At 37.6% G+C, this 21,744-nt stretch overlaps 2 protein-coding genes across 16 annotated transcripts in view; both read left to right on the plus strand.

Annotated features, from left to right (window-relative positions):
* NEK7 (NIMA related kinase 7) overlaps positions 1-20,849 on the plus strand; it is a 75,529-nt gene extending 54,680 nt beyond the window's left edge. For 8 of the 10 annotated variants that reach the window (XR_014885314.1, XM_085232013.1, XM_085232019.1 and 5 more), the window contains 2 exons: positions 1-112; positions 5,847-8,205. The exon at positions 1-112 is cut by the window's left edge and continues 2 nt beyond it. Coding sequence is in view for 8 of the 10 variants with exons in the window: in XM_085232013.1 (XP_085088139.1) it covers positions 1-112; positions 5,847-5,957 (223 nt within the window). In the remaining 2 variants the exon portion in view is untranslated. Of the gene's footprint in view, positions 113-5,846; positions 8,206-8,718; positions 12,854-12,924 lie in introns of those variants that run through there. The other 2 variants (XM_085232017.1, XR_014885315.1) reach the window with 2 other exon arrangements.
* Positions 12,923-21,744, plus strand: part of PTPRC (protein tyrosine phosphatase receptor type C) — a 143,105-nt gene continuing 134,283 nt past the window's right edge. For all 6 annotated transcript variants that reach the window (XM_085232004.1, XM_085232008.1, XM_085232009.1 and 3 more), the window contains exon 1: positions 12,923-13,015. The gene's annotated coding sequence lies outside the window, so the exon portion shown is untranslated. The remainder of the gene's footprint in view (positions 13,016-21,744) is intronic.

Raw genomic sequence — 21,744 nt, forward strand, 5'->3', positions numbered from 1 at the left:
GGCTGCACTGCAGAGTCCCTTTTATGGTGATAAAATGAACTTGTACTCGCTGTGCAAGAAGATAGAGCAATGTGACTATCCACCTCTCCCTTCAGATCACTATTCAGAAGAAGTAAGTAATTTCCTTTCCATAGGCTAGATCCTCATTTTAGTGCTGGCACGCTTCCAATGTAGTAATGAACTTGTGTAGTTTTATGTTATATGCAGATGATGCCTGTAAGTGTTTGCTCGTTGAACTTGCTCAAGTGTTTCTGTCAAAACATTTCCCTGAAATGGTGTAAAATTTTGGGGGGATTAAAGGTGGAAACTTCATCCTGTTAGCTTCTTAATTTCATCGAGCTTCTTTGCTCAAAAGACTGTCCTAGAATACACCATGATATGTACTACACGTCATAGTGGGATTGAGTCTTACATATGCATTATGCTTTTCTAAAAGCACAACTACATGAGTTTACGCTTGGCAATCAATTAGTGCACTAACTTTGTTTCTCTAGAGGCTTACATTAAAATCGAAACAGTGTAGTAAAAATGAATTTAGTTCCCATTTATCTGCATTATACAACTACGAAGTACTGTTTGATACAATTCAATGGCGGGTCTTTTACAAGGAAGGGTGGGCGCTAACAATAAATTTCAGAGAAATGTAGCAAGACATGATATAACTGCATAACACACCGGGGTATGTTTTAAGTTGATACATAGCACTTCTTCACTGTCATTAATGCATTTAAGGGGCATACTTCCTTTTTTTTTTTTTTTTTTTAAGCAATAAAATGAAAAGAAACTAAATATTTTTCTTAAAGTTACAAGATTAAAAAACATAGATGTTGGCTTGTTAATGTTCTAACGTGCTAGTTTTGAAATAACTTTCCCACTTTGAAAAGGAACAGGGCGAACCGATAGAAGCTGTAAAGCAAAGGATGCATATTAGTAACCAATTCTAATTGAATTCAGCCTATGTGAAATAAAGGTTACTTGGAAAACACAAATGAAAACCAGCACTGAAACACCTTCCAATAAACAGAAGGTTTTGTGCATTTTCATTTATAGAATAGGGATTGTAATTCTGAGCCTTGAATTTTTTGCTTTCAAAGACAGTGATTGTACTATTAATAAAAGATAAGTGCCCAGTGTTTTGTTTTGTTGTATTTACAGTGACAATTTTTCCTCTTTACGGAAATAAAAACTGGACTTAAAAGGATAATTCTGTGACTTTGCGAAGGACCGAAGTTTGATCTATTGTGTAATATATGCAATAAACCTCTTTGTGGGTTTACCAATTAGTCATTTTACCTTGGCCGTTCTTAATTACTATTTATTGTAGACTATAGATATGGTAGTTCATATAACCAACTCGAGAACTGGAGGCCTAGAAATACAGTAGGGTGTGAACAATAATGCAAAATGATAGCAAGAATGTCAGGGGCCGTTCTTTGTTGTGTCATTCATGCTGTCTTCCTTTTTCCATGAAGCGCATGAATATTTCACATATCTGCATCCTCATCCTCTATTCTTCTTGACTAATTTTCAGACTGTCTGCATTTGCATTTCACATGGTAGCTGATTAGGAGATGCCGAGTGCAGCAGTGAAACCTCAGCAGGCGGTTTCCATGGTGACCTTCAGCAGGATTTTAATGATGATACCACTAGTGGTTCGTTGAAGTTGGCCTGCCTGCGGGGCTACTTCGCTGCAGCTAAGTGTGAAGTTGGATATGCGGATTTCCAGCCAAGGGGCAGATATCAAAGCCTGGCCCAGATAGAAGGTCTTGGAGTTGGGACAGGGGAAGAGGTTCCACTTTTTGCTTACCTCTGTGTAGCTTCCAGTGTCGGAAGCAGATGCAAAGCACAGGTTACATTTTCTTCATTTGAAAGCAGGCATTTACTTCTATGCTTTGAGTAAACCAGGTAGTTATAAAATACAAGCGAGTTTAAAATATAATGAGAGATTCAGAACCGTAATAGATGTGGAAATAGTAACTTAAAAAAAGTAATCAACTGAACGATAGAGATGGCGCTGAGAGCATTTCTTTTGTTCCACTGTGAAAACTTGCATTATCTACAGTGCATGCAAAAAAGCCCATGTATGTTTGCTAGTTACTGCATCAGAGTATAATAAAAGAAAACAAAGTCTTTTCTGAAAAATGCTTTATTAGCACAAACAGTTAAAAAAAAAAAAAAAAAGAAACGAGCAAGCATTGTCTACTGTATTATTTTACACTCTTAAATGATCTGTACTGGGAAGCTTTAACTAGATTGGGAGCACATTCTGAGCTGTAATGTTCAGAGGTTTCTGAACACTCAAATCCACATATTCTATAATGAAGAATTTTCTGAAAGAATACTTTTATTGAGCATTTATGGCTGTACCCTTTGATGTAGGAGTGTAAACACATTACAAAGTATTAGACAATTGCTTTTTGGAGGAAACATAAGAAAATTTTAATGAGATAAATTTTTGATTAGTAATCCTAGTAGTCTAAGATGTCTTTTCACAAACTTTGTTGAGCAGTAAGAGTTGTTATCCAAGATTTTTGAATGTTTAACAGCTTCACGTATCACCGTTCTTGAATATTCCTTAAGAAACCCTGACGTTCAGGGTAAGTACTCAGTATTTACAGAAATATGTTTTACTTTAGGGAGCTGAAAACTGGGGCTCCCTTGCCACTCCCCAGTCAATTCTCATAAAATCCTGTCAACCAATATTAGCATCCCATTGCTTTTTGTGGTAGGTGAAGTCTTTCAGTCTTCCCTCTGAGGCGCTTTTCCTCACAAGTCCATAGCCAGGCCCCTGCTCTAGAATTGCCATGTGGGTTGCTAGCGTTCCTTCCAACGCTGAGTTTCAGGAAGGTCTCCTATTCAGAGTAAGGTTTGTGAGTTTATTGTTGTTATTTCAGTCATCCAGGATTTCTTATGCGAAAAGTTTTCTTTCTCAGTTGCATGACAGTGGCAAGTACTTGCCTGTCACAATACTTAGTGTTCCTTCCTCCCCTTCTCCTGACTTGTGCGATAATTGTTTATTTCATAGCTGAAAAACCCGCTAAAGTTAAAGAAAGTGTCTCCCACTGCTCCAGTGTCAGGCTAAGCTCCAGGCTAAACACAGTCATTGTGCTAAGTGCACAGAGGAGGTTAAGAACAGTAAGAGCCAAAGAAGTTTGCAGCTAGGGGATGTGGGGATGCAACAGGAGCTCCTTCCAGCTCAGTCGTAAGTCTGTTCTGCCTGTTGGCCAGTCTGTGCCAGTTAATACTAAAAAAAATTACTCTGTCTCTGACTTGAGAACCCCAGTGCCTCTTTCTGTGGTACTGTCAGGCTTTCCTGCTTCATGAGAATTTTATTAGTACTAGAGGGGCTGACAAGTGATCTCAGGTTCATTCAGTTAGTTACTCATGTAGGTAGTTAAGAGTACTATGGCCAAGTATTAGCAGCCAGCAGGAGCCCATTTTCAGTTGTGAAAGGTTATCTCCATGTGTAACTATTTTCTTTCTGCTATGCTCTCTTACAACTGAAATTCTGGGGAGGGGAGGGAGAAAGATTTAGCAGTATTAGCAATGGCCAGTAGCAATGGCCAATTTAAGTAGTAAGACTTATAGCCACATTGATTACTGCCATTTATTTTACTGTGATATAATTGCAAAGGGTTGTTACCCTGATAGAGTTCATCTTTTGTGCTGTGTTGAAAAAAGAATTTCTAAATAAACAGATTCACGGCTGTCCCTTGTTATTAACATTCTCATAAACATTTTCTTGCATCTGGACAGCAGTAGGTATATGATCATTTTGGTTAGCGTTAGTAAATAACTCTACAAGTTGCAAACAGCCAAGGCATCATGTAGAAACCAGAAGGCTGGTTTCTGTAGGTGTACTTACAAAGATGAATAGGGTATGAAAGCCGTACCTAATGCAGTGATGCCATTTTGCTCCTGTCTTTGTAACCATTGAATCTCTGTGGCTGTCTTCAAAGCTCTGAACTATAATGTGTACTATAACAGAAGTAACAAAGCAATTCTAAAGGAAGGCATCCTGTTTAACGACTTAGTTTCAGACTCAAATTATTTACTGGTTTTAATATTTTTTAAAATGGAAAAGATCAGTTTAGAAAACAAGATCAATTATCATGGGCCAGCAATTAAAAAACATGAAGTGGACTAGTGAAGCTAAACACAACTTCTCTAACTTTTTGCGTGTTAATTTATTGGAGGATCTACTTTATTGTTCTACTTTCAGCCAATTTTCTGGTAAAAGAGAGAATCCTGTTATTCCTCTAATGATAGCTTTATAGGTGTCAGTCCTTCGCAATCTTTTACTAAGACTTTATTTACTCTATGCAGTTCTACTGAACAGATGGAACTCTTCACAGATAAAGATATATGTATGTGTACAAGACTCGTTGTTGTATTCCCCAGATAAATTACATTTGTATTCTCTTTATAAAATGTTTACATATTTGGTTCTAATTTTAGGATTGGGGTTTTTGGATGTTCTTAAGTGTTTCCTGTTTGTCATAAAGGCTGTATGAGCCGTTGCACGGCAAGCTGTTGCTCTGCTAATATATTGTGTCTGCTGGTAACTCTATGTCCCAGCTGCTGCTTCGACAGGAACTTATTTTACTTTTTCTATTACATTTTGTCAATTATTTCTTACGGTAGTTCATAATTTCCGGTGTTCTATTCCCCAAATAATTGGGTGTTATTATGGACTAATAATTTTTCCTGCCGATGATATGATATTCCTATTTCTTGCTTGCCAGAAGGAATGTGATAGCTTTTAAAATCCGTTAATTAGATAAACGTAATATATTTGAGATTCAAATAGCAGGTCTGTTGCTGGATCTGACCATCAGTCAAAAAGAGAAACATTAAAGTAAAATGATGATAGCAATCTGATCGCTATCTTCAGAATTCATCTCATATATCAGTATTAATTTCTCTTCACTAAAGAAGCGGAGTGTTTTAGTGACAGTTTTTGTATTATTAATTGTGGAGGAACCTGCACAATGTGTTCTGTTTGCGATTTCTGCAAACAAAGTTGTAAATAGTTGTATGTAATGTTTCTTTCTTCAACTTCAGGACTTCCTACTCTAGTGCATTGAAATTCATCTTCAGAAAAACTAAGAGTATAATTAGAATTTAAAATCCTTCTTGATCTTTTTATACAAAGCATGAAGGGAACTCTCTGATGGCACATTTGAATATGCTGTCTGCGTTGCCTTTGAATAATCATGGTGATGAGGTCACTCTGTTAGTTGCAGGAACTAGGTTTTCTCAGTAATCACACCTAAGAATGCTTCTGTGAACATATTAATTGTTTCTTTCTATAAAGGAGAATTAAGGACTTAGCCCTACAAATAAAAATCAGGACTTAGTCCAGAGGTTATTTACTTCAGTATCATGTTTCCGAGGCCAACGCAATGTGATGCTTCCTCAAAATACCTTCCCAACTTTCATTTTTAAGTTCAGAATTTTACTGAGTCCAAAGGTGGAGGCTTTAAATTAAGAAGTCCTCACCGGGTTTAGTAGGGCTTACCATTTAAATGATGTATAATGAAGTTACATGCACACTTGAAGCTATATGTTGGAAGAATTAGAACTTAGGTCTCCTCGTTACTCTTTATGCTCATATTTTTTTCTGGCAATAGTATAAAATGTTAAAAAAAAAAAAATTGAGTTTTGCATACCTGCTTGCATAAAACTGTGTGCAGTATGTGTAGAGAGAGAATGCTGAGTGTGTGTTTATGCAGAGTTGCTGTGCTGGGCTAATTGTTGCCAGTCTTTTCAATTTGAATTTGAGAATGCGTAAATACTACTTGGCAGGATTGTTGGCTTTCTTACATGTTATTTTCCTCTCCTAGCTGCGACAATTAGTTAATATGTGCATCAACCCGGATCCAGAGAAGCGACCAGACATAACCTATGTCTATGATGTAGCGAAACGTATGCATGCACACACTGCGAGCAGCTAAACAGACATCAGATCCCGAAGATCAGAAATGTTCAAATATTTTAAATAAATCATCCCACCTCTTTGCATTACAAAAATGTAATTATTTGAAGCTTACTGTTGTGCTTTGTGAACCCATTTATATACGACCTTCAATATTTTGTTTTTTTTTTTTACTTTTTACCAACTTGCAGTTTTAACAGATTAAAATATGTAAAGCGTAACTTCAAAAGATATTGAGAGCTGCTGTTTTCCACATTAAGTGAGTTCAAGTATGTTTTCTTTACTGACAAATGTGTTCAGTTAGGCCTCAGTTCTAAAACACGGTTGCACTTTTGCACAGGATACAGATATTGGGCTTATGTATAAGCAAAATGTCTGAATCTCTCACCTTTTTAGTAATTTATAGTAAATATGAATCTGCACAGTTATGTTTATTTTAATCTTAGTTCTAAACGGGGTATATAATTATTATAGAAGGCTATTGTATTTTATACTGAATTATAGTTTAGAGTCTCAGCACATGAGTAGACAGATTACATGATTAGTTCTGTGCTTGCCAAACGTGATGCAAAAATAGTTAGTGGAAAAAAACCATACACTGAAATTATTTCAATGTCCCTTTTCATTTTGCTATTCTGTCATAATGCACATAAAACATTTGTTGGAGGTTTTATGGGAAAATTTAAGGTGTTGATTCTGCAGTTTGATCATTTTCAATAGGCTTGTACAGCGCAGCCCTGGGGCAATGTGAGTGTGCATAGCTGAGTGTTAAAACCATGCAGATGCTGCTTGTAGCGAATAGCGTTCTTTGGAGGCTAGCATGTATGAGAAGATCTGATTAAAAGCTGCGATCTTTAAGTTACCAATTTCTATTTCTGTAAATGTCACTGTTTGTAGATTTTTGTATTTAAAATAATTTGACATTACAATACTGTATTTAAAGATGCTTTTAAAATACCAAAATCTTTTTGGAAAATATATAGCTGTGTACTAAAGCACAATATATTCTTCACGAATATCAGATTTTGTATATTGTATCCTAAGAAGTAGCTTTATATTTAGCAAAAGTAAATTTTAGCATTTATGTTTCAGAGAAAGTTGCCACTTCCATTTCGGAAATAAGTATTGATGCAAAATACTTCATTATTGAAAAAGAGATTTTATGAAAACCTGTCTAGTATGCTTAATAATGTTTTCATTGTTAAGGAAAAAAGGGTGTTCAAAAATAGAGATAGGACTCAAATTTCTTGAATATCAAGACTAAACTCTTTTTGAGAATACATAACTGTCAAAACAGAATTCTTAACAATGAGATTGCTAAGAAGTTGTTACTGACAATTAAACCTTTTTTTAATGTAGGTAAAAAGAAGTTAGTTTAGAGAAAATAACAATACATACATCCACACAACACGGTTTCTATATGTAGTCAGTTCCCTGCACTTTTTGTTTTGTTTGTTTTTTTCCTACGTGCAGCTTTTTATTAGATGTAATGCTCAAAGAATATCCAAATGTGGGAAATCTGGAGTTAGGTCAGTTGTGCTTTGGGTAGGTGTTTTTTTTTTTTTTTTAAATTAGAAATACTGTGGAAATTCTGTTTGCTAAAATGCAGGAGTTTTTAAACAGTATGTGCCACATCTTCATCTTAGTACGTTGTTTTTCTGTTGTTTTAATTTCCAGACTTGGTAGAACAAGTCTTTAATTTTCCTTCTTCCTGCCGTATTTACTTGATCCAGTCTTGTAGGACTCCAGTGGAACAATGTATGGGAAGAAGGTGTTTGAGAAACCTTGGTTTGTGTTTAACAACTTCTATATTTGCATTCATGTATTATCTGATAACTGTGTTGTAAACAAATGATGGTTATATTCTAGTTCAGATTCAGAGTGAAATGGTTTGTATTGACAAAGGCAGCGCAGTATTTGCTTGACTGCTGCAATTGGTTTTTAATATGCACAAGTGCTCCAATCATTCTCTGAAATGGGCTAGAATATTCCAAAGTCACTGACAAAAAACCAACGCAATCAGGCTGTATGCATCTAATATTATGTGTCAAGTATTATTACTTTGCCTGAAAGTAACCAATGATAGATTATTTTTTTTCATTTTCTGGAAGGATATGTCGAGTAAAGAAATGATGAGTTAAAAGTTAGCAAATGTTTAATTCATTGGTATGAGTGTGGTTTTTTTTGTATTGCTAATTAAATTTTGTGCTCAGTAAAAGAAGCAGTTGTTTCTATTTTAAAAACTGTAGAATAAATGGTACAAATGACTTGGGTCCTGAAGTTTGTATTTGAGAGGTCTGTATGGGTTAACAGAATTGCTTGTATAACTGAGGTTCTAGAATCCATCCCATAAGTAAAGCACCTAGTAATGTATGAAAACAATAATGTCTGTTGTAATAATTCCATGTGTGCTATACATTTTATAAAATGTTTCCTGTTATAGAAATGTCATTCTATTTTTCATCTTTCGTTGTTGGTGAGGTTTGACACTATTTATTTAAAACTATGCCATTACATGTTTGTTTTCTTTAAAATGAACCCGTTATATTTCTAAGCAAAATAGTCTGACTTGCATCCCTTTTATTTCAGTAGTACTACAGTATTAACGTGTTTCATGACTGAACTTTGTGCGTTTGATGACACTGCATTAAAATCTCATCTACTATCTTGAAAGCTCCCCTGCTGTGCAGTAGCCTAATAAAAATAAACCATACAGATATCAATTATGGTGTAAAAATAACAGTGGTTCTATGATATTTTTCCAACTTTTCTTATTACAGATATGCTACAGTATTTGCTGCCGGTCTTGCAGTCAGTTTACTCTTTCCAGTATTTAATTATAGGTGAGTGTTCTAGAATCATAATGGTAGAAAGTACATCCAAAAACTTTGTCATCCATTTGTCAAAAATTTTATCTAAAAACACTGCAGTAGTTATTTTCATAATGAATTATAAACTGTGCTTTTATCTAAAATTACTCTGAAACAACATGGAAATACCTAAAGGGCTAAGAATAAGGAAAAGCTCCTATTTGTGACCCCAGCTTTTTTGAGCTCCTGTCAGCTCCTGTTTACAGGGAGAGCATTAATTTTTTTAATGGAATTTCAGTAATTTTTAGGGAATTTGTTTGCTCACAATGAATAAATAGGTATCAGTAGAGTATCTATAAATCATGTGCTCTGCTCTTTTTTTTTTTTTTTTTGTATGTCTTTGTTTTGGTAGGACAAACTTAATGTATTTTTCCCACTTCTCTTCAACTTCAGTGATCCAGTAACTCATTGTACAAGCAGGCAATAGAAGTATGTGTTCTTCTTGTAATGAGCTGAAACTTTAAAAACATGCCAATATGCAGGAAGATGAAATACAGCATTAGATGTGTCTGAGCAGGCTAGTGTTTTATTCATGCACACGATTAAGACAGCCATAAAGAGTGAAATTGTTGACAGAGTCTTGGAAATGGAAAGGGACTTCTATTGCCAGTGGTTCTCAGCTATCTCTGAATGGGACCCAAAAGTGCAGTGATGTTTGCTTTCAACAAACCATCCACTTGGTCTCTGTCTTGGCAGTTATCCAGAGAGAAGAGAATCTTAATGGCTGAATTTGAATGCTGATGGCAATTGCTGTGTCAGGTATTTGTGCTTTTAGGAACCAGAGGTTTATGTGAAAGGAAGACAACAAGGGCCTTCAGCTCATGTTTTGTAGAGGGATAGTTGAGTCTGGAAGTAAAGGTGCTGAATAGCAGAGTTGAAATAGCTTCCCCCTACCCCCATCATTTTAATACCATTTTAGCAGTCTAATGTTTTCCAAACCTGCCACGTCCCCATATCAGCTAATAGCCAGTGACAGTGCTGATCTTCTGGATTCTGATCTTTGGTTTGATCTGGATGAATAACTAAATTTTCCTGCTGAGATCACTGAAGGGGGAAATGCGGGCACTGGGCATACCCAGTGATGTGTTACTTAATTGCCAAATGTGATTCAAATAGAGATTTTAAAGGTTTTTTCCAGTCTTCGCTCCTTTCCCTATATCTTGCTCCTCAGATTTTTGTTCTTGATTTTCGTATTCTTTCATTGCCTCTGCTTCATCTTCCCTGTTGTCTCTTCATCTCTCTTTTGAACTTGAAGTTCTTTTTTTTCCAAATGGCCAATAGTTCCATTCTTTCTTTGACTTTGCTAAAATCCACCCACTCCTACCTTCCCAAATTTTATCCGTAATCATAGGCAAACTCAATGTTTAGTTTTTTGTTTTTGTTCTGATCACTACTTAGCTCCATTGTTCTTCATTCAATTTTTCTAGCTGCCACTTTGATTTCCTGTTTTAGACAGATGTTTTCACAGCCTCAGTCATTCCCATGACCTCGTCTTTACTAAATACTGTGTGCTTTATTATCTCTCATTTTTAAATTCCTTTTCTCTGATCACTACCTGCTCTCTTTCAGCATATCTGTCTTTATCTCTCCTTTACCCTGTCACTCACTCCTTTTGGGATCTCCAGTCTATTAACCTTTCTGACTCTTTTACTTTTCTCAGATGCTTCCTTCCTTCACTGGCCTTACCTCCTTTGACTCACTGGTCTTTATTTTCATCTCTGTCTGCTTCCCTGTATGTGGTTTCTTTGGTTGCTTCTCGCAGTGCCCTGTCTCTAATACCTTCCCTAGACATCTTTTCATGTTATTTCTTAATTTCCATTCCTCCTTTTCTGAATATTGTTGAAGAACGGCAGCACAACAAAGCTTTGGGCTGAGCTCTGCCTTACCTGTTCTATTTCTCCTTCCGAATGGACTTTTTAACCACTTGGGTCACGTCTTTTTTTTCTTGATGAGTTTGCTTCCAGGTTTGCTTTTCATTTTAGGTTTTATGTGTTTGTTTTTCTACTTCCCCAGATTGTTCTGCTTTCTTAGAATCTGTTCCTGATCCAGGCCTCTGCCTCTAACCTGTGAGAGTTTGTCCCTTAAATTTCTGCAGCTCTCGTTCATTTACTCTTTTCTTGATCGACTTTCGTGAATGACTCCTTCACTAGTAGCCAAATTTCTCTTTCGCTCTCATCTTGAAGTGTGTGGCTCCTCTCATCTTAACTGCTTCTCTGTTTAATACTTTTTTCCTTTATTCCCCATCTAGCATCCCCTTATTCTATGTACCTGAATGTCCTCTCTCTGTTTTTGTTTTCGTGTCTTTTGTTTTGCTCTGTAATTCAAGTGTCCCAAAGATCCAGTGCCCCCTTCCCCGGTTTGGTTCTCTCACAGTTTAATCTCTGGATGATTTCTTGACTCTTTGGCCAGTTTTTAACTTGTTGATTCAGAGATCTAATTTTTATTCCAAACTCCCTCTAGACATTTTCCAGCATCCCTGGTGATTTAACTTACCTTTCTATCTTCCCAGACCACAATCTTTCTGATATGTCTTGTGGTCATATGTCTTTCAAGTCAGCAATACCAGATTCCACCCCTCTTCACTGTCTGTATTTTTATCTTTACCATTATAACTTCTGTGTCATTTTGGACTTCTGTTCCTCCCTTCAAAGTATCAAAATCGACAAGAGTAAACAGTGGTCCTTGGCCTTTAGCTGCTTCATGTGCTGAAGAAGGAATCCATGGCATTACCGACTGTTTTGTGTTTTTAAGACAGTTCAGTTTAGCAAATTTGATCCTGTTTTACAACTTCAGAGCTGGAACCTCAAAAGTTCTTGAGTTTGGACCGTGATTTTATTTTCTACCGCTTCAATTGCAGGCTTTGTCTTTCGTTTCTGAACCATATGTAACTTTATCTTGTTCTATTTCTGCACATACAGCTAACAGTTATTTTCTTGTGTTACAGCAGCCTGACTGCAGTGCATTTATCTTTGTTTTTAAAGTAAGAATGTACTTCACAGCTTCAATGGCTGGGTTCAGTGTCTAAGTGTATGGCATGGTGCTCCTCTTCGACACTGTCCCTCTCTTACAGCGGTTTCTCTTAGTTGCTGTTCTGTGTTGTGGATGTTGGTGGTATGGCTGAAACTTCCCAACAGTCTTCTGTGATGTTTTGTTGCTGCGTGACAGCAGTGGGGCAAAATGGCGTCTGACATGGAAGTGCGTATGAATCAAAGATGTGTCACTGAATTCCTCCATGTGGAAGATATGGCCCCTCTATCAAATAGTATTATCGTGCTCTTTGTGTCTCCTATTTCCACGGAAGTAATTGGGAGGCATTACTTTCAAAGCAGCCTATGTAGTAACTACTTACTTGCACCATAGTAATTCTTTACTTAGAGAGGATCAGTTCCTGGTTGGCAAAAAGCAGATTCTTTTATAATGTGTGTTGAGTTTTTGTTCTTTTTTGTTGCCGGTTTGTGTAATCTCATACCAGTGTTGAATCCGTTCTTTTACAACTGCTTTAGTGATGTGTGGAGACCTTACAATTTTTGTGTGATAGAAATCTTTTGTTTGTGTGGAAATAAAAAGACATAAGAAACTTAAGAGTCCTTCCTTATAGTTTCACCCTAGTCCAGCCTCCTGCTAAGAGCAGGATCAGTGCTGAGTTCAGAACAGGGCTCTGGGCTTCAGCCATTAGGATCTTGAAAACCTCCCAACCAGTTGGATCTTGTAAATATCCAGAGATGGAGATTGTGTAGCTTCTCTGAGCCACGTGCCAAAAGCTTATCTAGCCTCACCATAAGCATCATTTTCCTGAGTTTGTCACACTTATCAGTTTCAGATCTTGGCTGTCTGTTCTCATACTATTCTTCAAATGTTATTTGTACTATAAAACAGGTAAGTCAAATACTGAAACAAATTGTTTCATTTCATTCAATGGTATTTCATTTTCTCAGATGGCTCTTGCTAACAAATGTGTGTGTAGTAAATATTATCCTGTATGACATGTACACTACATTCATTTTACTGGAGTGTAAATAAAAATTTGAGGCAGTAAAAATTTGAATGTTCTGTGACATTTACTACTTAGATGCCATCAGTACTTAATTTCTAAACCTACTAGATGTTTCTCAACAGAGTATGGTTCTGCCCACCTTGGTGAAGCAGGGGATTCAAGATGCTGGATGTAACTCGGTGTTTCTGTCTTCTGGAGCATCCCTCAGGAAAGGTAACTGGCCACTGGTAGAAAGAAAGAAGCCAATGTGCATCTGAATAGTTGTTGATTATGGGGACTCTGCTTCTCTATCCTTAGGTGCTGGTGGAAACTTGCCTGCAGAGATGGATCAAATCTGAGATTTGGGGCTGGAATGACTCTGGGGGTGGGTGAAGGGTGGTTTTCAGGGGGGTTTTGGTTAATTTTCCCAGGTGTTCAACGGGATAGCAAAACTTAAAACTTTTGACAACACATTTCTTGGAAGCAAATGAAAAGTATGACATACGCTTATAAATTTGATAAGAAAAATCACTCTTAATGAGATAATTTTCTTAAAACAATAATTCCTTTTTGATCTTAGGAGATAGTCTTTAAGAAAAGATAGATTTATGGGGTGGAGGTGGTGTCTGTGTGTCACGTTTGTACTGGAGCATTTACAGAGTATGGGCTTGTTGACTTGATGGTGGAGTGTCACAGCTGTCTGGCAGCTGGGGTCCTTTTCTTACCTCATTCCACAGCCATGCAGCACAGGTGGATGGACAGGAGGTGGTATCCCAGCATCCCCTGTGCAGCATTTGCTTCCAGGCAGGTAATGGTTTGAGGTGAAAGCTGTATGTACCCCTCTGCTTGCCAGCATGAGCCATGTAGGTCAGAACCTCTGGTTGTGAGGTATAAGAGAGTTAGGGGGAGACCTTGTCAGCATGCATTTTTATGTATGTCAGATTCACTGTGGTGGAACTTCAACTGATTTTCAGTTATTTGTGGTGACTTGATGTGGTTCAAAAGCTTAAGAAAGGAATTGCAAGTGTTTCAGAGCTTTTACTCTTATGGAAGAGTATCTTTTAAGGGTATATAATTATGCAGTATTCATTATGTATTCATAGCAACAATACTTTTTGTTTGCTTATTCTAACACAATTAAGTTAGAGCATAATTTTTCTATACTGTGATCTATCAGAAGGATTAAAATAGTTCCTTTGTGCTTTCTCTCATTGGAGAGGAGGAAACTGAATTCCAAGTCTGTGGTAGAAGTCAGGAAGGCCCTGCTGTTGCAGCTGTAAAGGTTCCACTTGTAGCTGGTGGGAGTTTGTTCCAGGGCAGAAGCTCTGCTAGACAGGTACAAGACAGCTTTCTAATGATCAGTTTTAATGGGCTTTCAGGGAGAAAGGGCTCTTAAAGCATTCACATTGCAGTGAGCTTTTTAGTTTTATGTCCTGTGCCATAGCAGTAGACTTTGGAAATATGAGGGTCTCCAGCTACAGTCCACTCTTAACACAGTTAAGAATTCAAGGGATGGCTGCTTGTCCTTTATTTGGAGCAGGTTTTTAAGAGAGAGGCTAAAATGTAGAATGACTGAGAAACCTTTCCTCAGGTGGGGGTTTTTGTAGGTAGTTTGCATGGGAAGTTGGTAATTTGATTAACTGTGTACGGTTGTGTGGTTTTTTTTTTTGAAGTCCAGGTGTTCCAATTCAGGGCTTGTTTGATTTTAGGATGACTTCAACAGCTCAATCATGGTATAATTGTAGACATAGGACAGTGGATTCCCTGTACTATTTTTGTACTTTCCTGTGTTATTTTTGTTGTTGCTGTTTGCTTTTGAGAATTTTTTGCTTGCTTACAGAAATAGAAAAGTTTGAGAAAGAACACTCTCACATGTGTTACCAATTACTTTATCATCTTCACTGGAACTGTACTTAAAACTGTGCTGTGTCCCACTCTTGACTACCATCTCTCATCTGATGAGTGCAGAAATGGTCTTTAAATATAGAAGAAAGCAAAATCAGTTTTTGGGAACAAACACTGGTGATTTAAAAAAATTTACATGAAATAAAGCAATAACTGGTTGCTTTTGTTGCTTGTCTTTTTACTTCTACATAGATAAATGGATGAATTAAACAGGAGCTTGAATATGTGATGTTTCCCTGTTAGTTTACCAAAAACTTCTTCACTTAAAAATATACTTAAAACCCCCTAACTTAAAATGATAATTTTATATACATTTGTGTATATGTAGTAGCAAGGCTTGCAAAGTGCTGCATGCTCCTTTATAGGAGGGCTTTGTAAGTTACAGTAGTGACCCAGATGTACTTGCTGTTCCTGACTGCTGCATTGTGCCGTTGTGAATGTGTTCATGTTCTCATGCTTAAAATCTAAGGACTGATCTTTATGTACATAAAATGTAAGGCTTACACCTTAAAATAAATAAATAAAAAAAAATAAAAAAACCCTTATATTGCAAAAATAAGGCAATTATTTGGTCTTTCCAGAAAGCTGTTTCCTGTGTGTGGGTATCAGTGGTAAGCATGGCTGTTAGCACGGCTGGTGCTAGTTTGAGCATCATTAAATGGAAGCCTGCTGACACTGCCCATTGATCAACCAGCCTGCGCAGGGCCTCTGGGCCACAGCATTTCCTCCCCCATTGCTTACTTCTCTCTGAGGATAACCACTTGGAAGAAATGACCCGTTTGCCTGGAGTTTTCAGAAGCAGTGGGCAGTTCAATGCAAGTTGTCAGTTCGTGCTATGAGGGCAAAGGATCGTGCAGGTGAACCATCTCTGTCATTGGCTTTCTATTGCTGCAGCGTTTGGATGTCCCTCACAGCAAGACATCCCAAACAAGCCTTGTGAAACTCCAGCAGTGCATTATTTGGAAAGCAGTCATGTCACAGAGGGTTGGTTTGAGCCATAATGTTTTTTTAAATGTTCGTTTTTCATAATGAAATGCTTAGGATGCTAAGCAATGTATTTATGGAATTATGTTTTTAATGAAAATTCTTTTTATCTCTCTGGGACTGCGCTGGTTGGTGATGATAGTTCTAGATGGACAGGAACAGATGACGTTAATATCCACAAAATGAAACAAGTTGCTTCTGAAATTCTTCCCATTTTATTATTGTTGTCAGTGTTGGCTTGTATGTTCTCCTTAATAGCATTGATGGATCTAAAAACTTACATACGCTTTTATAGAGACAGTTTAGGTATTCTAGTACTGTGTGATATGGAAACTTCGTGTGTATTTTGCAATTAATGATTTATAGTTCTTCTCTGTGAGAATTTTGAATTAAATGTGATCAGAATTGATTAATAGAATGGGGATCAAATGCCATAATCCCGATCAGAATCTCACTGTACCAAAATGGCACATCTATATGAGAACGTTGTCTGCATTGTGTATAGTCCGTCATCTGATTAGAGGAGCTTTTGTGGTATGCTGAGCTATGGCAGTGGTTTGCCTGCGGCAGAGCACCTTCTAGATGCATAGCTTCTGCCTGCTTTATGGGCTTTTCTTGGAATTCTGCCCATTTTGGTTCTTCCTGACTGGTCAGTTCTGACTTTGTATAGAACTCTGAAAAGAATGGTATGTTATAACTGAATTTTATTCTACAGTACTGGAGCTTAGATATCTGTTTTTAAGATGCCATCTTAAAACACATCTTCCTTTTAAAACAAAAGTTCTGCCATTCTCATAGACTCAAAATATGGTCAATGTTATTTCTTAACGTAACTTCTTAGTTTTATCTAGTAAGAAACTAAAGTACAAATTCTTTGTGTTTGACTGCATTAAGTGCCTCAGAGTTGAAATTAGGATGGAATCGATTGTTTTCTTCAGACCTCTCAGTATTTGTCTTTATAATCATTCTTTAAGGTCCTAACAAAGTTGAAATGCAATATTTCATTCCTGACATTTAATCCATGAAAATGTCCTTGGAGAGGCATGATTCCCTTAATCTAATGTTTGTGTACCCTGCGATGAGTGTACACTGCTGTAGAGTAGTATCGGAATTGTTTTTGCTCTGCTGAAGGATGTAAGTTGGAAGCATGTATGTGCCTCTTTGCAAAGCTTTTAATATAACTGCCATGTAATAAACATGTTGTAGTCTTGGGGCTATTTTCTGTTGAAATATTTATTAAAAAAAAAAAAAAACGGCAAACAAAAGTACAGAATCAAACTGTAACACAAACTAACATTGTGCTAATTGGATCCTCTGTGGTTAGTTTGCACATGAATACAGGTAGTATTTGTGAGCTCACTCCTTGCAGATACTTTAAGGTAGAATGGGTGTGTAGGTCTGTCTATTCTTCTGTACTGTTGGTCTTACTGTTTGGCTACTAGGATATCGAGTCCTGAATGAGCAGTTTTGGGGAGTCATGGCCATCTAGCTGAGGAGTGTGTGCCAAGGAAAATTTTTGCCTGCCGCACAAGTCAGCAGTTAAAGCATATTTAATGTGGAAGTGCCATCATGGGGGCTCTGTCAGCTGTGCTCCAGCTCATGGGTCACTGTTCTGTTATTCGGGTAGTAAAGCATTGTAGGTGTTACATATTTTTTTCTTATGGTGGGAGTTTTTCATAAGGTCGGCCTTAATTGAAATATTCTTTTCTTAAAGCTGCAATTTAGTAACATAAGCCATAGCAGTGCACAGGGTTAGCGGTGGTGCGGAGGCCAGTAGTGACAGCAGAAGCACGGGGTCATCTTTGTAGGAGTTAATTAGTGGCTGTATTACCCACTTGTGCAAGAACTTTATTTAATCAGAACTCTGTTAAGAACCATAAGAAGTTATAACTTTGGACTCATATACTTGTTGTAAACTTTTGACCATACTTCTGTTGAACAAATGTTATCCTGATAGTTCAGAACTGGGAGAGGAGAAGGAATTACTTGTAGATTGCAGTGACTCTATGTTTCTAAGATAGCTAGAAGTCCTAAAGGTAGGTGAGATAGGGTTATTGTGCTATTGGACCGTATGGATGCCCATATTTAGACATAGTAAATGATCTGATGATTCACATGCGTTCAGCATTTAATGTCTGGATGTGGATATTGTAGATGCTCTTAAACCAGAGATATGGAAAAAAAAAAAAAAAAAAAACTTGAAAGCTGTTTTTAGGCCTGGTCCTTACGGAGGAACATGAACATTTTCTACCTTAACAGCTCTCGGTGTGCAGACTTAATGTAATTTTGTTTTCGTTTTATTTTTCTGTGCAACTTATGTGATAAGCATTTCCATTGTGTACCAGGCAGGTGTTCCCAGATGTAATGCTTCACAATAAATCGTGTAAGTGAGCAGGAGTCATAGAGGAGTCCAGCTACTTTGGAGCAGCATTCAAACCCTGCAGATTCTGCCCTCCTCTTATGTATTTGTAGCTCTGGTTTCTGCTGTTTCTGGAGCATAGCCAGTTCCTACAGTGCTTCTGTGTTTTTTTTGTTTTTTTTTTCAGTGTCCCCAGTTTCTGTGGGATTCTGCATTTCATATCGTGCTTAACTTTCAGTTCTGCCTTTTGCCTCATGGCTCTGTTCCATTCTGTGATTTTTTTTTTCTGTGCTTTTTCTTTGCTTTGACAAGCTTTCCTTTCAGTGTTATGCCCTCTTCACAGCATCTGGCTTGGTAACCTTGTACTTGGTCTCCTAGTAATTTTCTGCTTTTTTTCTCATGTGCTCACGTGCTTCTGCTGCGGTTTGAGGATGAGATGGTTTTTGTGATTTCTCTCCACATCCCAGTGAGATGTGACAATCCCTTTCCATTCTGAGCGTCTGGCAACATGTAGCTACTGAGCTACAGTCCCAGTTCTACAGAAGTTGGACTGGGAGCCTCCGGTCACAAGCAGGTTTTTTGCTACTGATCTGGGCCACGAAGAGTGCATTACAAAACAGCATGCACCTGAAAGGTGTCAAGGTAATTGAGAGCCATGGTATGCAGGACATGGAGTGGAAAAGTTTGTCTGGGTGGAGATATCCAGTAGGGCTCAGCATCAGCAGGAAAAATACTTGTACAGCATTGCATGTTACAGAAGAGCTGCCCAGTGGATAGCACCTTTTGCAGCAATTGTTGTCATTTGGCTTGTACTGGTGCACTTGCTGTTTTCTGTCAGTATTTTGTCCATTAATATTCACTGCAGAGCAAAGCAAATATTTTTCTTTTTTCGGAAAGGAAATTTTATTGATAGATATGGACTGTAGAAAAACAGTTTTTCTGTGGTTATATAAGGTATATTTCTCTTTGATTCAGGACTAACCCTTAACAACAAATGAGGATCCAAGCATAGATTTTTTCCTTTTTTTTTTTATTATTTTGAGACACTTCTTTTTATTGTTGCCAGCAAAGATAACGGCATGCTTCTGTAATGTCTACTTATTAAAACGTGTTGTTTCTTCTGCTTTTCTTCCAAAACGTAAGACAACAGAGTGAAGAACAACAGTGTTTTTCAGAATCATATTTATTCTTACGTAGATATAGTCTTCCACATAGACATTTAATACACATATGCTGAAATGCCTTTAAATTCTTGAATCTGCATATGAGATTGATACTTAAATTGCTCAATCTTGCTTACTTTTACAGGTCAATATTTCTCCGTCTGTTCACTAATACAAAATGACTGTTTCTATTTTTCTCTTTCCTTTTTTCCTTCTCCTCAGTTTCTGGAAATGGCTTCTTTTGATTTCTCAGGCTTGATGAGCCACTGGCATTGGCAGGTGGTGGAATGACACAAAGCAATATGATATGCCAAAGTAGTTGGGCATCACTTGTCATCTTGTAGACAAGTGAAGCAGAGGAAATAAGAGAATACATGAGTCTCTCAAATATACAGGCGACAAAATGGCGTTTTCCATAGGATAGAAATCGCTTCCTGTAACTGCTTCCTTCTGTCTTCTCCCCAGAGCTGTTTGGTTTCTCTTACTGTTTAATCTACGCTGTATTTGAAGTATTGTGAGTATTATGGCTGAAACATTTTACCTGTGATAAATAATTCCATGTGTTACTTAAGATTGATTGCTTTCTTGAATGAAATATGAGGCACTACACATGCAAATGATGATTAGTGCTGTGGCCTCTAGTAAATGCAAAGTATATAAGCATATGTATTTCTACAAAGAACAGCTCAGGTCAGTATGATTTCATAGATGGCTTGTTTTTTTGATTACACAATATGATTCCAGTACTTAGTTTCAAGCACAGGCATACCTTAGTTCAGATTGTTCAAAAGCAGAAATGCTTGTGCATGGATTTAAAGAGAGCTATTAATGAACAAGTTTCTCAATTTTTGATCCCTTTAGGACTGCATGATAACAAATCCTTAGCACTTTATTCCCCTGGACTACTGTATTTCTTTTTTTTTTCTTTCCTGAAGTTATGTGGAGGAATAGCCTAGCTAACTTAGCTGGCTCAGGAGCTCCTTTGCTGCTTGTTCTCATCCTGTGAGCTGCTCTTCTGAGCTGACGAGCTGCTCTTCTGCTTCACACTTGGATGAAGCATGCTAAGTTGGGATCTTGAGATAGAGCAGGATCCATGTCTTTCAGATGGCCTCTGCAGTCTGACTCTTGTATTTTGGAATTTGCTTTCTCTGATGTAGAAGCTTAATGTTGAAAGTCTGTTTGCTGGTAGGTCTTTCTGCAGTTAACTCATAATAATAAATTTGGGAACAAAGTTAAGTTGGAAAAGAAAGCCGTATTTTCCATGATTTTGGCTGATGTTGATTGCCAAGCTGTTCTCAGTGAGATCTGAAAAGTCATGGCAGTCAGGTGGTGATGTTGGTGACTAGAAAAAAGGCAGTATCACACCCATTTTTAAGAAGTGGGTTGCAGCAGGTTTGGTTTGCGTTTTTTCCATGTGGTCATGTGGTTGTTTGAGGCTTTGGAACAGTGTTAGCAAGGCTAAGAGTCACAGAGGTATACTTACCTGATCGCTAAACTACTTTTTAAAAATAATCCTTTGCAGAAGGAGCAGGTGTTAATTGCCCAGATTGTGGACAGCCTTCATGCTGTAATGTATGGATGTATAAAAGAAAATATGGGTATTTTTCCATTTGTGTTTTTAAATAAAGCTTGGTTACAAAGAGTTTTCACAACACAATCAATGTGTTGGTATTTGTGGCTCGGCTCCTTGTATATTGCCCATGTTGGAATTTTTTATTGCTTGCTTACTACTGCAAACCTTAGCTGGTTTCATTTAACACACATTTTTCAGTGCAGCTTGAGCTGTCCTGCCAGGGAAGGAGGAGGAAGCATGCAGTGCTCCAGCTTAGTTATCCTGGCTGCTTGGAAGGCACCAGGGCACAGCGTCCCACCCCTTAGGCTGCCAGCTCCCCTGCTGCCTTCCCAGAGTGGGAGTGCTGCAGCCCCTTTATTCACCAGCCAAGGTCCTGTGGGTGGGAACAGCAAGCACTGCATCTTCCTCTGTGAGATGTTTTTCCTAGATGTGTTTTGGTAGCAGGATTGGGCACACAGGGAGTTTTTTTCTGCTTCTCATGCTGGTCTCGTTAGGCAGTCAAGGAAGACATTTCTCATCAGTGTCTTCCCCACAGCTGCCCACATTTATCCCTTAATTGTGAGGATTTGTAAGATACAGCCTTTCTGTATGTGCGTACTAAGCCTGTTAAAATTTGATGTTTAAAATATTCTGAAAATATTGTAAGCAAATTAATGGAGAACCACTGAGGTAATATTAAAATAAACTATGAGTTAAGCATTAGAAAACCCTGTGTACCAGTGAGGAATGGATTTTGTGGTCTCTTTGTACTGTTAAAATTTCTTTTGGAAATGAACTGCCACTGTCTAAAATACCGTAACATTTTACAAGTTTGCAAAGGATGAAAATGTTCCCAGATGTTAAGTTCGGGGAGCTGTTATCAGATGCAAGTGCTCTTGCTGCTTGCTAACCTGTTTACCTCCTCTCTGCTTCCCCAGCCCAAGTTTTGCTCAACTGCCCTGAAACCAAACCGCTCATCTGTTCTGCAAATAAAGCAGCA

The sequence above is a fragment of the Meleagris gallopavo genome, chromosome 10, assembly GCF_905368555.1.
Source record: "Meleagris gallopavo chromosome 10, MGAL_WU_HG_1.1, whole genome shotgun sequence".
Taxonomy (NCBI): Eukaryota; Metazoa; Chordata; class Aves; order Galliformes; family Phasianidae; genus Meleagris; species Meleagris gallopavo.